At 34.0% G+C, this 17,938-nt stretch overlaps 1 protein-coding gene across 1 annotated transcript in view; it reads left to right on the top strand.

Annotated features, from left to right (window-relative positions):
* The window catches only part of LOC149772938 (sideroflexin-2-like), a 29,382-nt gene extending 18,561 nt beyond the window's left edge, over positions 1-10,821 (top strand). Inside the window, exons 10-11 of the mRNA XM_089947049.1 lie at positions 5,044-5,080; positions 10,688-10,821. Of these exons, the coding sequence (XP_089803175.1) occupies positions 5,044-5,080; positions 10,688-10,821 (171 nt within the window). The remainder of the gene's footprint in view (positions 1-5,043; positions 5,081-10,687) is intronic.
* The last annotated feature ends 7,117 nt before the right edge of the window (positions 10,822-17,938 follow it).

Below are 17,938 nucleotides of genomic sequence, written 5' to 3'. Positions count from 1 at the left end.
TAAAATGTATATGCTGCCGCATGTTTCGAACTCATGAAAACTTGTTTTGCAAGAGTTACACACAGAAAGAAAGACTATTGTTGGTGTTTATATAAAATATTTTCAAAATACAAAGTGAAAGAAAAATAATTTACAGTATATGGTGAATGTATTACTAAAATCCTAAAAGTTGAACAAAATCACTGATAAAATCCCAAAATGTCTTTAAATGAATTTATGGTAATTCCAGTCGAGTTATGTATCCAAATGTCTTTGGATGAATTTACAGTAGTTCCATACAGCTTTCTTAAATGAATGTCAGAACACTGTATTCCAACAAATAATTATTAAGGTAAATGAATCATTCTTCTCATTAATTTGTCAAGACCAATAGTACTTTAGAGAATGTCTAATTCTGTGTAATAATTCACTTGTTGTTGTTGTTGTTGTAGGGTTTAACGCCATTTTTCAGCACACGATAGGCTATACATGGCAGCCGGTATTAATGGTGGAAGAAGAACCCTGGAAAACCCCGTAAAGAACCACCGACCCATGAGAAGCTACTGGCAAGCTTTCTCACATACTCACATAGGCTGACAATAATTCACCTGTATAGAATGATAATACACAATAGCTAAACTTGCTCCAATAAGAAGCTTGGAATGAATCATTCTTGGTATTTTGAAATACTCTGTTAGTAAACATCAGCTGATTTAATTCTAGCTAATTAGAAATTTAGTCAGGCTTGGCTTTTGGCAGAACTCATATCTGTGTCTGATCACATGATGTTTTCTTGCACTTATAGTTCAGCTCAACCTTGGGGGCCTTGATTGGCCCAGTGGTCTAAAGGCTCACCGGTACAGATAATTGCCATCTCAGCTCTGTATGCGTGGGTTTGAGTCTTGGGTTCGGCCAATGTGGGTATGTGAGAAAGCTTGCCAGTAGCTTCACATGGCTCTTTCTGGGGTTTTCCCTGGTTCTTCTCCACCATTTATACTGGCCGCCTATCCTGTGCTGAAAAATGGCATTGAACCCTACAACAACAACAACAACAACAACAACTCAACCTTGCAACTTTACAAATGAATCAATTGATGTATTTGATACATGACTCTTCTAACAGTACAAAATACAATCATAGATTTTAGCATCAACAATGTCATTAACGAAATAACCCTTATAAAACTGTTATAAAAATAATAAACATAATATAGATATGCATAACAGCCACATGCTACAAGAGGTTTGCAGTGTGTTTTGTAAAGTTATGTACTAAAAATGGATCTGTTATGCCTACTGTTATACCTGCTCTCCAGGGTTGACTCTGTGTTAATGAACAACTTTGTCCAATATCAGACCTGCCAACCCTTACGATTTTGCCCTAAGTCTAATGAAAATATCGCTAAAATTACAGAATGATAGCAAATAGTACAAAAACATTGATCGTGTTCTCTTTTTCTCTCTGTTCTGGATATATTTTGTACTGGTTTGTTCCAGATCTGGATTTTCATATTAGACTCCATGATCGGATTTGGAGTTTCATCTTAGACTGAGTAGACTTTGGTAGGGAACCAGACTAACTATGCAATCTAACTATAACTATTCTCAGATGCTTTATACCTGCCTCTTTTGTTCATGAGAAGTGCATATTTGATCTAGATTTTTTTGGATTGGTCATCCGGCTGTCTGAAAATTTCATCCAAACAAAAATGCTTTGAAGGTGGAGAGGACGATCAGCCTTATAAAAAGTTAAAACAGTGGTCACATAAAGGATTACTCAGATACTTGGTCATGCCAAGGAAAAAGTTAATAAAGTGACCATTACATTTATTGCACGTTATGTCCATACATGCCAACCATTACGCTTTTGGCGTAATCATTACACTTTCTTTCACTAAATTACGCCTTACGCGTATCTGTGTTCGGATTACGCATTTTCGGTACTTCCCCCTCCTCCAAAAATTCATTTGTTTTCTCATGCAAACGCCTTTGGACACCTCTACTCCATTCGCATACAAGCGCCTTTGGATGCCTCTACACCATTCTAATGGAATCGCCTTTCGACGCCTGCTGTTAACATCAGCCATTTTGAGCATGTTTTCATATTGCCACCTTTGGGCGAACCCCCTATTAGATACTTCATTCATTGCTGCGAATGAACATTACGTCAGATCACGTTGTCTGTTTAATGCTCTGGTCGAAATCTGCTCTTTAAAGTAACTGGGTTATATTATCCACTCTCCAAAATGAGGTTGCAGATTTCGTTCAGTACTTACTCGAGTTTTCACAATTAGAATCACAACTATGAAAGCTTCAATAACTTAGGTAAAGGCTCGGATATTTATGTAGGCAGTAATTAGTTTTAATAAATTATCAAATTCAGATGACTTAGTGATGTAGACGCAGACAAAGAACTTGTAAATTTCAAGCATGAGAAATGGCAGCTATGGTTGGTCATGTGTCTTCACTGACTTAACGGTGAACGAATTCTCTCAAGATTTTAAAGCACATAAAAAATTCTTCCGTGAACAATTATTACACAGCTATAATGATTGGACTTTACTCTTAAATGTTTCCATACATAAAAGATGTGTACCAAAAATGTCCAATGGTTAAAATTGCTGATGAACGTAATATGTACTGCACTGCTTAAAAGTTAACAGGCAGGCCTTTGTGTATGGAGTCGAATAAGTAACAGGTGTTCTATTTATTGCGCACTGCACTGGGTAATTTGGCTACATGTGTATCGAAGAGCTAACAAGCCATGCACTTTTGATGACGATGCTGTTGACAATACAGCTAAATGCAATGACATTGATTTTAAGAATACACTGGGAAAAATGTAATCCTTGACTTTCATCCATTTTTTAACTCTAAATTATGATATAAATATGTTTGACTTGCTATATTTGTTTTTATAACTTTATATTAGTCTTGCAACAAGGCATACAAATCAGACATCGGTAACTAAAAAAGATGTTCTTACAAGAAATGTTACAGTGTAAAAGTTGACAGAAATAATGCAACATCACTTCCACAGGCATCAATGTTTCTTTTCTGACAAATCATGTATTATAAGTTTACCAAAACATTTATTGAAAAAAATAATAACAAGGAATCATAGAATCTGATCACACATTTAAGGCAATACAAGATTTAACAATTATTCTAATCAAAAACAGCATGCCTGAGAACAAAGAAAATTAGCAAGACATAGTGATCACTTTAGTAAACACACAGTTTAGTAAGGATACAAATTCATGATTTCTGTATTAGAATAGAAATAGCTATTATAAAATCTGTATTCATGGATGTTAGATTAGTTGGTATTAAGGGACTGATCAATGACATCTACAAATAATAAGCCACCATGAAATATTGTGATTTCATAGTATCAAAGACATACTATGCTGACAGACAAACAAACAAAAGGACAAAAGATTGATTATAATGAAAGAATACAAATAAAAACATGCAGTAGATTATATGATCTATAAGAATTCAGTAGATTACCTCCAGCCAGTTGTCATTTAAATCGCTTCTGTCCCCAACCCAATATTAAAATTGCTTCTACCGCCCACTATCCCATAGCCATAAATTATGTTAAAAAATATGCTTCTGTAGGGGGCAGTGTTTTCCGATTAAAACAGATCTGACGGTGAATCATAATTTCTTTAAATTGCTTCTGCTGTGGGTTGGGGGGCCCCGAGTGGCCCAGTGGTCTAAAGCGCTCTCGGTTATGGATCACTGCCATGTCACCTCTGTCTGCACCGGTTCGAGTCTTGGATTCACCCAATGTGGGTATGTGAGAAAGCTTACCAGTAGCTTCACGTGGGTCGGTGGTTCTCTCCCTTTTTCTCCCGGGTTCTTCCTCCACCATTAATACTGGCCGCCATGTATAGCCTATTGTGTGCTGAAAAATGGCGTTAAACCCCACAACAACAACTGTTGTGGGTTGGTTGAATTTGAAAGTGCCTTCACACCCCCCCCCGGGGGTATATGTTTTACTGGGACAGTCCTAATGTGAATAGGACATTTGTTATTGTGTATTGGGTTCCCTTATATTATAACTAATGTGAATAGGACATTTCTTATTGTGTATGGGTTCCCTGATGTTATAACTAATGCGAATAGGACATTTGTTATTGTGTATTGGGTTCCCTGATATTATAACTAATGTGAATAGGACATTTCGTAGTGTGTATTGGGTTCCCTGATATTATAACTAATGTGAATAGGACATTTCTTATTGTGTATTGGAGTCCCTGATATTATAACTAATGTGAATATGACAGTTCTTATTGTGTATTGGGTTCCCTGATATTATAACTAATGTGAATAGGACATTTCTTATTGTGTATTGGGTTCCCTGATATTATAACTAATGCGAATAGGACATTTCTTATTGTGTATTGGGTTCCCTGATATTATATCTAATGTGAATAGGACATTTCTTATTGTGTATTGGGTTCCCTGATATTATAACATGTGAATAGGAACTTCTTTTGATTCCCTGTTCACCACAAGCCTCTCACGTAAGCAATCTATCTTTTGGTCTGGGCAAGCAGATCAACTTTTCTTTGCCAAACCTAGATTGAAATAGTGAAGAATCTCCACTAAGGCCTTATTACCACGTGCCTCTACTTGTATTATCCTTCATGCCTTTCTATGACTTGCCCATATGCCTCTTTCCAGATCGGTAAAATACTTCATTAAAGCTGCGTGGTTTTGTATTTTTACATTTTATGCTTATTTAATGTAGATGACATAAATAAATGTGTTTTTGTCTGTTTTATGTCCATGACAGATGATACCCTAAATTTCATCATGAAAAACAAGCCATTTGCTTGCAGAAAGTCCCTTTGTTCTAAAAGTGTATTTCTCTTCTTTAAAATGTGCCCCTATCCGGAAAGGTGCCTGTCTTGATCATCCCTCTGCAGTAATTTCTAATTAAGGGCACTGCAGTTCATGTGGGTACCTCTAACGATTGTTGATCCAGATGTAATAATAGCAATTGTAGTCATTATTAAAACAATTTTAATTTTTTCTTTCATATTATTTGTGATGGTTCCTGTGGGCTGTGCCATATTTAATCAGAGCTGTTAAAAATATTTACAATTTTGACAGGAAATATTAATTTAGGTGTAAAAGTGAACATATTCTTTTATGTTATCTGCTGTATGTGTGTATATATATATATATATATATATATATATATATATATATATATATATATATATATATATATATATATATACATATTTATATATACCACATAGATAAAAAATAACATGGCATTTAAAGTGTTGGTGTTAAGCAAATTGATATACCAGTACTATTGGATATCAAATTGTGATCCGCCCATGGCGCAATAATACGAATGTATAAGCATTCTTTCAACTGCAGTATGAATATATAAACATTATTTCAACTGCAGGCCTATAGATCAATGATGAATTTATACTCGTTCATTAATCATGAATGACATAAAACAAATAACGATAAAAAGTATCAATAGTCCCTGTTTTCTGAATGAAATTAAAACGGTACACTATTTCATCTGAATCCTTTTCTCCCATTCCCCTCTCCCCTCTTGTGCATAAGGGACAAAATAAGCAAAAATCTGGAGTGAGAGAGAAAAACATATTGCGCTGGATGAAACATTAAAACTGAACTTGTACAAAGTAACCTACAGTAATCTGGTTCATCATAATGGCATGTTTACACTTTCCTTGGGATCTATCTACAGTGTTCATAATGTCAATGATACATAGTTGCAATAGCTGGTTGACGCTAGGCCTATCTGTTAAATGTGTTGGTTACGAGGCACACATACTGTAGCATATTTAATCCTTTGTTGTTGTTTCTTAAACCTATTATGATGTTCTAAAAATTGATTATTAAGTATTAAATATAAAAATGTCCCAATGTTCGCGCCCATCCACTCCTTCTATCTCTGTCTCTCTCTCTTTGGATTATTGTAGCTAGATACAGGCAAAAATCCATGAAAATATGAGCGTTGGGGTTTTTCGCTTGTGTCATACGACAATGTCTCTGGAACTATGAATGATGGTAAAGTTTAGTCACACCGTCCAAATGAGAAAAGAGAGTGAGAAAGATATAATTTTATAGACTTTAGAGCTGTTAATTAAATCAGAATAATGACTTAGATGAACTGTCAGTTTATTAAAATATTTTAATTACCTCTTGTTAGTTCGTCACTTCATTTAGTTTATATTCCACATTAATTTCCATACGCCAGTACGTAAATGCCTGACAGTTCAGGTTCAGTTTACAAGAGGCTAACCATGTTTGTAGTGCACTACTTTCTTCATAAAATCCATATGTCATGCTTAAATCACGAGTATGTATTATATTGATTTAATAAATGTGAATAACAATAGAAACTCAAAAGGAAAACAGGAGTTCATTCATTCGGTCAATATACAGTTGCCTAGAGCATGTTGTAACTCCATTCAAAGTGCAAATATGTGTATTTGTATGTGATGTAAATAAAATATATGTATAGTATGTACATTTGTATCAATGATATACCACTCATTGTATGCATTTTTCATTAAAAGGAAACTCGGAAAGCCTTGTTTTCTTTTAATGAAAAATTTACATATGTCATTGATACTGTGGACATACTATATATATATATATATGTGTGTGTGTGTGTGTGTGTGTGTGTGTGTGCGTGTGTGTGCGTGTGTTTGTGTTTCTACATGAAGCCAAAAATCTTAGGTGTGGGATGGGTTTCCTTTGGACTCTATGCACACATTGTATTTTGTAGGTTATACAACTACAATATTAGGCGCATATAGTGTAACTTGCTCACACATACATCTGTACATATATGTATCTTTAAATCCACCCATATGTACTGTCCAAGCAGTCATCTGTAACTCCAGCCATCTGACTGTATATTCATCCAGCTAGTAGCTCTTGGTATTATTTATGTGGTCATTTTAGGCACTGTGGTGGGGCATATGTGTTGCATAAACACTGTTCTGGTTTCTTGTACAATATGAATCCAAGCGTTAACAGAGTTGACCTATTTTTTTATTCCACTCATGAATTGAAAAGAATGGCTTAGATTTAGATTTACCTTTACATAGTGTGTTGGCAGGTGAGGGTCTGTACTCTTTATTCCACTAATGAACTGAATGGCTTAGAATTGGATTTCCAATCACATAGGTGCTGGTAGATGAGGGTCTGTTTTCTACATTCCACTCATGAATTTAAAAATAAACAACTTAGATCTGCCAACACATCATGTGACTACAAATCTGACTCTTCATAGGTCCACTGTACTTAGAGAAAATATGGAATGATGGTTTCCATGATTTTGTTGTATATCCTGTTTATATGAATTTTATCATCAGATTACTTTTTAGGTGTAACTTTATATATTTCATGTGTCGAGTAAAGTTCCTGTAAATATAAACTTTTGTATAGACTTCAGTAGGTTTAATTATAAATTGACTGGATATATATATTTGAATACATGCTATGCATGTTTAAACAATGATGTCACCAATGATAATTATGTATGATTCTGCCAATGAAAATTTGAATACAGTCCCCGAAAAATTGTTGGGATTTTGGATGGGATTATGATTAATTTAATGTTTATAGGGACCACAGGTGGGAGTGATTTGGATGAGTAGTCACCATTGTCTGTGAAATATCGCTCCAGCACAAGTTAATTTTCCCAAAACACAAATTACCCCCTAGTCTTCCACCAGTTTTATCCCCAAATTAAACAAATGCTTTCAGACCAAAAATGTGAATGTGAGTTGGTTTTTAGTTGTAAGACTTGTGTTAGAAATAAAACCATTGCAATAAGTATTAAAATCTGTTTTGTGCTAATTGAGAGACTTCTGGTTCCATCAACTTTGCATTGACATTAAAATCAGTTGTATGCTAAGTGAGTGACTTCTGGTTTCATCAATTATGCATTAACATTAAAATAAGTTGTATGTTAATTGAGTGACTTATGGTTCCATCAATTATGCATTGACATTAAAATCAGTTGCATGCTAATTGAGTGACTTCTGGTTCCATCAATTATGCATTGACATTAAAATCAGTTGTATGCTAATTGAGTGACTTCTGTTTCCATCAAGTATGCATTGACATTAAAATCAGTTGTATGCTAATTGAGTGACTTCTGGTTCCATCAAGTATGCATTGACATTAAAATCAGTTGTATGCTAATTGAGTGACTTCTGGTTCCATCAAGTATGCATTGACATTAAAATCAGTTGTATGCTAATTGAGTGACTTCTGGTTCCATCAAGTATGCATTGACATTAAAATCAGTTGTATGCTAATTGAGTGACTTCTGGTTCCATCAATTATGCATTGACATTAAAATCAGTTGTATGCTAACTGAGTGATTTATGGTTCCATCAATTATGCATTGACATTAAAATCAGTTGTATGTTAATTGAGTGACTTCTGGTTCCATCAATTATGCATTGAAATTAAAATCAGTTGTATGCTAATTGAGTGACTTCTGGTTCCATCAATTATTCATGGACATTAAAATCAGTTGTATGCTAATTGAGTGACTTCTGGTTCCATCAATTATGCATTGACATTAAAATCAGTTGTATGCTAACTGAGTGACTTCTGGTTCCATCAAGTATGCATTGACATTAAAATCAGTTGTATGTTAATTGAGTGACTTCTGGTTCCATCAATTATGCATTGACATTAACATCAGTTGTATGTTAATTGAGTGACTTCTGGTTCCATCAAGTATGCATTGACATTAAAATCAGTTGTATGCTAATTGAGTGACTTCTGGTTCCATCAAGTATGCATTGACATTAAAATCAGTTGTATGCTAATTGAGTGACTTCTGGTTCCATCAAGTATGCATTGACATTAAAATCAGTTGCATGCTAATTGAGTGACTTCTGGTTCCATCAATTATGCATTGACATTAAAATCAGTTGTATGTTAATTGAGTGACTTCTGGTTCCATCAAGTATGCATTGACATTAAAATCAGTTGTATGCTAATTGAGTGACTTCTGGTTCCATCAACTATCCATTGACATTAAAATCAGTTGTATGCTAATTGAGTGACTTCTGGTTCCATCAACTATCCATTGACATTAAAATCAGTTGTATGCTAATTGAGTGACTTCTGGTTCCATCAATTATGCATTGACATTAAAATCAGTTGTATGCTAACTGAGTGACTTCTGGTTCCATCAACTATCCATTGACATTAAAATCAGTTGTATGTTAATTGAGTGACTTCTGGTTCCATCAATTATGCATTGACATTAACATCAGTTGTATGTTAATTGAGTGACTTCTGGTTCCATCAATTATGCATTGACATTAACATCAGTTGTATGTTAATTGAGTGACTTCTGGTTCCATCAACTATGGATTGACATTAAAATCACTTCTATGTTAATTGAGTGACTTCTGGTTCCATCAATTATGCATTGACATTGCAATCACTTCTATGTTAATTGAGTGACTTCTGGTTCCATCAATTATGCATTGACATTAAAATCAGTTGTATGTTAATTGAGTGACTTCTGGTTCCATCAATTATGCATTGACATTAAAATCAGTTGTATGCTAATTGAGTGACTTCTGGTTCCATCAACTATGGATTGACATTAAAATCACTTCTATGTTAATTGAGTGACTTCTGGTTCCATCAACTATGCATTGACATTAAAATTAGTTGTATGTTAATTGAGTGACTTCTGGTTCCATCAATTATGCATTGACATTAACATCAGTTGTATGTTAATTGAGTGACTTCTGGTTCCATCAACTATGGATTGACATTAAAATCACTTCTATGTTAATTGAGTGACTTCTGGTTCCATCAATTATGCATTGACATCAAAATCAGTTGTATGTTAATTGAGTGACTTCTGATTCCATCAATTATGCATTGACATTAAAATCAGTTGTATGCTAATTGAGTGACTTCTGGTTCCATCAACTATGCATTGACATTAAATCAGTTGTATGCTAAACGAATGACTTACGGTTCCTTCAACTATGCATTGACTTGTGATTTCTGCCAGCCATTATAAAAGTCTTTGAAGTGAGTAAAATCTTACACTAAATACTTATCTTTAAATAAACTTTAGGTCTTAAATCTATTTGGAGATGAATGGATTTATCTAATATGTAACATGAAAATATTATGTTATGAGCCGAGCCGATTTGCTCTTTGCAAGTATTATTTGCCCAGTTTGAGGAATAATTTCATATTTTCAAAGTTACAATCTAATTCTATTAACAAAATTATTTATCAGTTCTGCAGATTTAAGATAGAGAGTTACTGATGTTTGCATTAAGTTTGGGTATATCATCGTGTATTTAACTTTTGGTGTCAGATAAATTCATGTTGGTGATGAAAGATGTTTGTCATTGCAGAATTTGACCAACTGCTCACTTCTCCCTACTTTACATCAAATTACCATATCTAGCCAGGTCATAACAGGCACTTTGCCTAATAGTCTTCAACCTTCAAAGATACATTTCAAGATTTAGCTTATAGTCTTCACTTTTTCTCAAACTGTGATCATTAATGACTGTAAAGCGAAAAGACTGGGTTTTTTATTGTTCAAATTTTGTGGTGTCAGTGATTATGTGACACAAACAGTGGAGAGCAGAATCAACTATATACTCAAACATTTATTAACTGAACCAATTAGTTTTATGTCTGATTATATTAAGTTCTGTTCCAACAAGCAGACTGCACAGTGTGGATGGCAAACATCTCAAGGACCTGGAAGCTCATTATGGAAAGCCTCTACCTGACAGAGTTTATTTCAACAAAGGCTTATGATTAGATACTCATATTTAAATCAACAATTCTTTTAATTGCATGTTTATGTCAAAGAAAATATTACAGAAGTGTCAGTGCTTTCTTCCTTACAGATTTAGTAACATTTTTAAAAGCAGCACATATGAAGCTTTTTGCAGAATTGGTGCAAGTGTTTTTCTTACTGTTACATTTTAAAACTTTATGAATTTATTTTTCTTAAATATATATAGTATCAATTATGAGAATGTCTATTTTTGTCACTATTTGTAGATATGGAATATTAAATAAAAAATTGGACAAAACTTTTACATTGTTCAAGATGTTTGTGTCGTGTGTAATTTACTACTTACAAGTCTGTGATATAGGTACATTATGTGCATCTCTGGAGGAATTAATTTATACAAAGATACAAAGAACATTGTTAAATATTGCCAAGAGCCATGTAGGAACAAATTGTGTATGATCCCATCAAGTTGATGACAGCTACTTTCAAACAGGAAGCAAGGCAAATAAATGTATTATGGAAGAGTAATTTCTTCCTTCAGTGTGCTTCAGAATTGTCATAATAAAGTAAAAGTCATGATAAGTGCATAACAATGGCCCATGTTTCACTACGTACTTCTTAATAGTGCTTTTGTTAAACTTCTATGAGGTTTTTATTAGTTTCAGTCTAACCCACAATAGTATTACAACACACAAGATTTGCACATTTGATCTTCTCAGCATAATACTTTCACTAATTTATGACTTGCAGTTTGTTGTGTTTCTTTTCTTGTAGCTTTATTTTGTTTTTGTGTGTAGTTTGTTAATTAATCAAATTTAGATATTTTATGATTCTGTCGTGTAGAAGTTATATATTTAAGGGTTGTTGAATCCCCATCCTAATTTCATTCAAAATTTGTTGCATGCAAAATGGAATCCAAAATGGTTCAAGTACAATAAATAAATTGTGAAACTATTGATCCATTTAGATTTATGGCTAGATGATTTGCTGTAGACATTTCTTATATCTTACTGGAAAAATTGTAACATTCATTTCTAGTAGTATTTATAAGTAGGCTTTAAAATGTATAACAGTGTGTCAGGTATATTTATGTCTTGTCATGCATCGTTTACAGCATCATGTCAGGCACATTTATGCCTTGTCATTCATTGTTTGCAATAGCGTGTCAGGCACATTTATGCTTTGTCATTCATTGCTTGCAACATTGTGTCAGGGATATTTATGCCTTGTCCTTCATAGTGTACAATATTGTGTATGGTACATTTATGCTTTGCCATTCATAGCTTACATCACTGTGTCAGGTATACTTATTCCTTGTCAGTCATAGTTTACAACATTGTGTCAGGTACATTTGTGCAGTGCCATTCTTAGTTTGCAACATTGTGTCAGACACATTTATGCCTTGTCCTTCATAGTGTACAATATTGTGTCTGGTTCATTTATGCCTTGCCATTCATAGTTTACAACATTTTTAGGTATACTTATTCCTTGTCAGTCATTGTTTACAGCATTGTCAGGTACATTTATACCTTGTAATTCATGGTTTACAAAAGTTTGTGAGGCACACTTTTCCCTTGTAATTCTTAGTTTTGTCACGTACATGTACCTTGTCACTCAATGTTTATGATCCAGAATTATTTAAATTTTGTGAGAATGACAGAAGTACAAAAAAGAATTTCTTATGAAAACTTTACTATACACAAAAAATTAATTCAAAATATAGAATCATAGGGTAATTTTACATATAGTCCTACATCTATATGGAAAAGGAATATAGAATTCCCCTTGCAGGGACAAGAAATATAGTAATCCCCTTGTAATGATTGTCCAGTCAGCCAGCGTGCAATCTTATTTGCAGAACTAGTTCAGTGGATATCATGGATTTCCATAAAACTTAGTACATATTATGGCCATCACCTAAAGATGTTCATAGCAGCAAATCACTCTGCTTCTGCAATGTTTGCTTAGAGTTATTGCCCTTTTTATCTTGTAGCAGAATGCAGCGTGAGACAGAACATTGTGAATCCACCTTGTCACAGAGTATTTCATGGCTCACTGAGAAATCTTGGTCCTTATCATGGCCATCATCTAATGATATGAATGATGTCTAATTGTTGTGTATGTGCTATTTTATGACGAGTTACCCACTTTTTTACCATAAATTTGTTTCCATAATGAGGGTAAGGGTGGGAAATGTAACAGGTGGGGTATATTTGTGTGAGCAAATTACGCATCATTTCTCAAGATGCATTACTAAGATGATTATTATTCTAAGGTGGTACAACAAGTAATAATGTTTGTTTAAAGAGGAGTTTAAATGTGGTACAGTATGTAATCATTTTTTGTTTAATGAGAATTTTAAATGCAAGGCATTTGTTTTGTAGGTATATTGTTATAAATATTATTGGAACAAATGTTTAATGAACAAAGTGCTTTTTCCGCACACACACACACACGTACACACACACACACGAATGTACAAACATGTAGAATCACAGTCACAATCAGTACATCACAACCACTGCCACCAAAAGCAACTTAGAAAAAAGCAACCTTGCATACCATGAATCCAGAAACATAAACAATCATAAAAGAAAACTACATCAACATCAGATCTCTGGTATTTACATTTTTGTGTATACATTTGTAATTTTTCTTTATGTATTGGTGATGGTATGATTTTGTGTGCATAATCATTAATGTATATGATAGTTATTTTTCAATATAGCTCAAATAGTTGGATTTAATATAAGATTTGATGTTTGAATGTTTGTGGGGGTCTTGAAGCTTCATTAGGTGTTTGAATGTCTTTGGGGGTCATGATGCTTCATTAATATACATTGATTATCTAGATGTCATTTTTATTAGCCTGTAATACATAACATGTCATGTTGCTTGTTTTATTCTGACATGTAGACTTTTATGTACTGACACATTTTGTAATGGCAGAATTGGAGTCTGCCATTCAGAGTTTGATGCAATTCTGCAAATAGCCATCATACATTAGTAGCCATTGGGCATTATACAGTACTTAAAACTTTTATTGGCAATTCAAATGTTATGTGAACAAACCCAATATATGAGGTTTAAATAGAAGTAGAGAACAAAATCTGAGTTGGGATTGCATCTGTCATAATGCAAACAACATAGATTCTGATCTGCGATCACATAATGCTCTGGCAGATGAGGTGCTATCTTGTTTTGTCTACTGATTATGCCTAATGAACTGTAGATACACCAGTGCATTATGTGAAGGCAGATGATGGGCTATCTTGTTTTTCTACTGAGTATGCCTAACAAACTGTAGATTTACCAGTGCATTGTGTGAAGGCAGATGAGGGGCTATCTTGTTTTTCTACTGAGTATGCGTAACAAACTAGATAAACCAGTGCATTATGCGAAATCAGATGAGGGGCTGTCTTGATTTTTCTACTTATTATGCCTAACAAACTGTAGATATACCAGTGCATTATGCAAAGGCAGATGTCGATCTGCGCATGTGCAATTGGACTTGACGTTCAAGCAAGGCTATATAGCAATGGCAGGAAGAAGTGTAAATAAGTATATAATGCTCATTTATTCCAGAATGAAAGCAGTATATTTCAGAATACCTAAGTTGTAATATTCTGTAATGCCTAACCAAGTGTCATTTTATATTTTATTGCATTAAAAGGAGAGAGTGAAAAATATTAAGATTGTAAATTCTTTTTTTGTAATTCAGGCCACCAGATGATAATAAATATAATCAACTCTGAGAAACACCTCGGATACTATATGTGCTAGTACAAAAAAATAAGTTGTAAGTTTACTTATGTTATATTACTTGTGTATAACATTTTACAAAATTAATATTGCATAACTTGTGCCAATATATTTAATATATTGATATCTGTTTGAAGACATCTATTGTATTCCTTTACAGTCATGTCAGGAATCTATTTAATGTATATATTAAAGAAAAGCGTAGCACAGACAGTTCACAAGTTGACATTGTTATTTCATTGGTGAGGCCATGAAAGTAACTAACTTTCCTTCAAATAGAAAAAATGTAGTACATATCTTTATATTTTTTCTTCTTTATAATTCCTTGTAAAAAGGACAAATACTTAATAATTGCAGTTCTTCTTCAACCAGTTTATTTTCCCTGCATATTTAAATCAGCAGATCATGGTTTGAAATCATCAAATCATGGTTTTAAGTCATCAGATCATGGTTTCAAATTGTCTGATCATGGTTTTAAGTCAGCCGATCATGGTTTTAAGTCAGCAGATCATGGTTGAAGACTTGTATTGGCATCTTACAAAATTACACAGTAAATCAAACGATAACTTTTGTTCCAATACACTTTTGTACTGAGAGTTTCAATCGAGACGTTTCCCAAATTTTACCTTCTTCCTGTGATGCAATTATCAGTAGGAATGCTTGTGCATCACTAACAGTTTAAGATGTTCATACATGTCCAAATTCAAAAACACAAGGAAGATGTTTTATGTTTGCTTCCCACAAAGTCCACTTGGCCATGACCAGTTTGGGAAACATTACATTGCAATGGCATCTCCTAATTTAGTACATATTACCTAACATTGGCCTTGCCTAATTTAATAAACATTAAAGCATTGGCCTTACTTAATTTAGTTAATATCACATCACTGGCCTTGTCTAATTTAGTTACATTATAGCATTGGCCTTACCTAATTTCGTAAATATCACAGCACTGGCCTTGGCTAATTTAGGAAACATTACATAGCACTGGCCTTGCCTAATGTAGTAAATATCACATAACATTGGCCTTGCCTAATTTAGTAAACAGTATAGCATTGGTCTTGCCTAATTTAGTAAATATCACATAAAATTAGCCGCGCCTAATTTAGTAAACATTATAGCATTGGTCATGACTAATTTAGTATATATCACATAACATTGGCCTTGCCTAATTTAGTAAACATTATAGCATTGGCCTGGCCTAATTCAGTACATTTCACATAATATAAGCCTTGCCTAATTTCGCAAACATTATAACTTTGGACTTTCCTAATTTATAAACATTATAGCATTGGCCTTACCTAATTTAGTAAATTATAATAACATTATCCTTGACTAATTTAGTAAACATTATAGCATTGGCCTTGTCTAATTTAGTAAATATCACATAACATTAGCCTTGCCTAATTTAATAAACATTAGAACATTGGCTTTGCCTGATTTATTAAACAGTGCACAGAATAGGCATTGTCTATTTTATTAAACATTACAAAGCATTGGCATTGACTAATTTAGTAGACATTACACAACATTAACATTGCCACATTTAGCAGACATTGCATAACATTAGCAACACCATATTTAGTAGACATTGCATAACATAAGCATTGCCACATTTATCAGACATTACATAACATTAGCATTGCCATATAAATTAGACATTATACATTAGCATTGCCAGATTTAGTAGACATTACACATTAGCATTGCCACATTCAGTAGAAATTACATAACATTAGCATCACTATATTTAGTCGACATTACATAACATTAGCAACGCCACATTTAGCAGACATTACATAACATTGGCATTGAGTAGTTTAATGTGTGACGGGGATTCTTGAATTTTTTAATGGTGTCTGCAGTTTATAGGGATGTCTAGTACTGGGGCATCAAGCCACAGTCATGTAGCATTATGTCCCACCCAGTCACATTATCCTGACACCAGGCTGAGCAGTCTTGACACTAACCTTTTAATGCTTAGCACCAAGCAAGGCAGTTGCTAGTACCATTTTTATAAGTCTTTGGTACGACTCAGCCAGGGTTCAAAATTGTGATCCGAGGCAGACACCCTAACCACTTTAGATCACTGGAGTGGTCAACTAGTTTAGTAAACAAGTTAATTGTGCACACACACGTGGTCTTTATGTGGATGAAATAATTGGTATTTACACAGGTGATATAGATAATTATGCAGATACACCTTGTCTTAATGTAGGTAAGATTGATAATAGTGCAGACATACCTGGTCTTTATGTAGCTGATTTAGATAATTGTGCAGATGATATACATAAGTGTGCAGATACACCTGATCTTTAAGTAAATGATATAGGCAATTGTGCAGATACACCTGGTCTTTATATAGAAATATGGATAATCGTGCATACATATCTGACAATTATTAAAATGATAAAGATATTTGTGCAGAACACACCTGGTCTTTGAGTAGATGATATAGATAATTGTGTAGGAGCACCTGACTTTCATGTACATGATATAAATAATTGCATGGACACACCTGTCTTTATATACATGATATCAAGAATAACACATCTGGTCTTTATGCAGATGATGCAGATAACTGTGCAGACACCAGGGTCTTCTTCAACAGCAGATAACATATATTGAAATGAATAGATCAAACAAATCATTTATAGCAGCAGCAGGGAAGTTTAACAGACCTTCGTGTACAGACCAAATAAGGCTTCCTACGAGAACTTTCTCTGTAGAAGCCTCAGAAAGCAGAAATAACGCCTTCTACGGAAGCTAATTTTCATGCATTTCAGACCGGATGCATCGGTTGGTCGCGCCGGTGTGTTAGTAAATATAGCATTCGAGACAGGAAAAATAAATTTAGGAATAATATTTTGTGTTAATTTTTTTGTTGTCATTAGGGGGCTGCTTTGGCCAATTTTACGTCGCATTAAAATAATATACTTGAAAATAATATGAGTTCGAAAACTAGCACAGTTGGAGAGCCTCATTCTGCTAGATTAGCGCGAGAACAATTAGCGGCGGTAAAGAAACTTATTCCAGGAAAAAAATTATTCAAGAAAAATGTTCGCGATTACGAAGACGCGAAGTATCATTTTACCGATTTATCGTCGAAATTTTTAAGTCCAGTCACCGAAACAGTTGAGAGAGTCGCATATGGTGACAAAAAAGATGATAAGGAACTCAGGAAACGCGGAATTGTTCCCATGGTGAAAGATATTGAGGAACATACTCGAGCAGTGCCAGATAGACTGGATCAAATTCGCCAAGCACAAGTACAAGCACAAGCACAAGCGCGGCAAGAACAATTGCAGCAAGTACAAGCACAAGCACAAGCGCCACAAGAACAACCGCAGCAAGAAGAAGAGGAGGATAGTC

Source organism: Sinohyriopsis cumingii, unplaced genomic scaffold (genome assembly GCF_028554795.1).
Source record: "Sinohyriopsis cumingii isolate HCF-2022 unplaced genomic scaffold, ASM2855479v2 utg000957l, whole genome shotgun sequence".
In the NCBI taxonomy this organism is placed as follows: domain Eukaryota; kingdom Metazoa; phylum Mollusca; class Bivalvia; order Unionida; family Unionidae; genus Sinohyriopsis; species Sinohyriopsis cumingii.
Note: the sequence above shows the minus strand (reverse complement) of the source record. Positions and strands in the feature narration are given on the sequence as shown.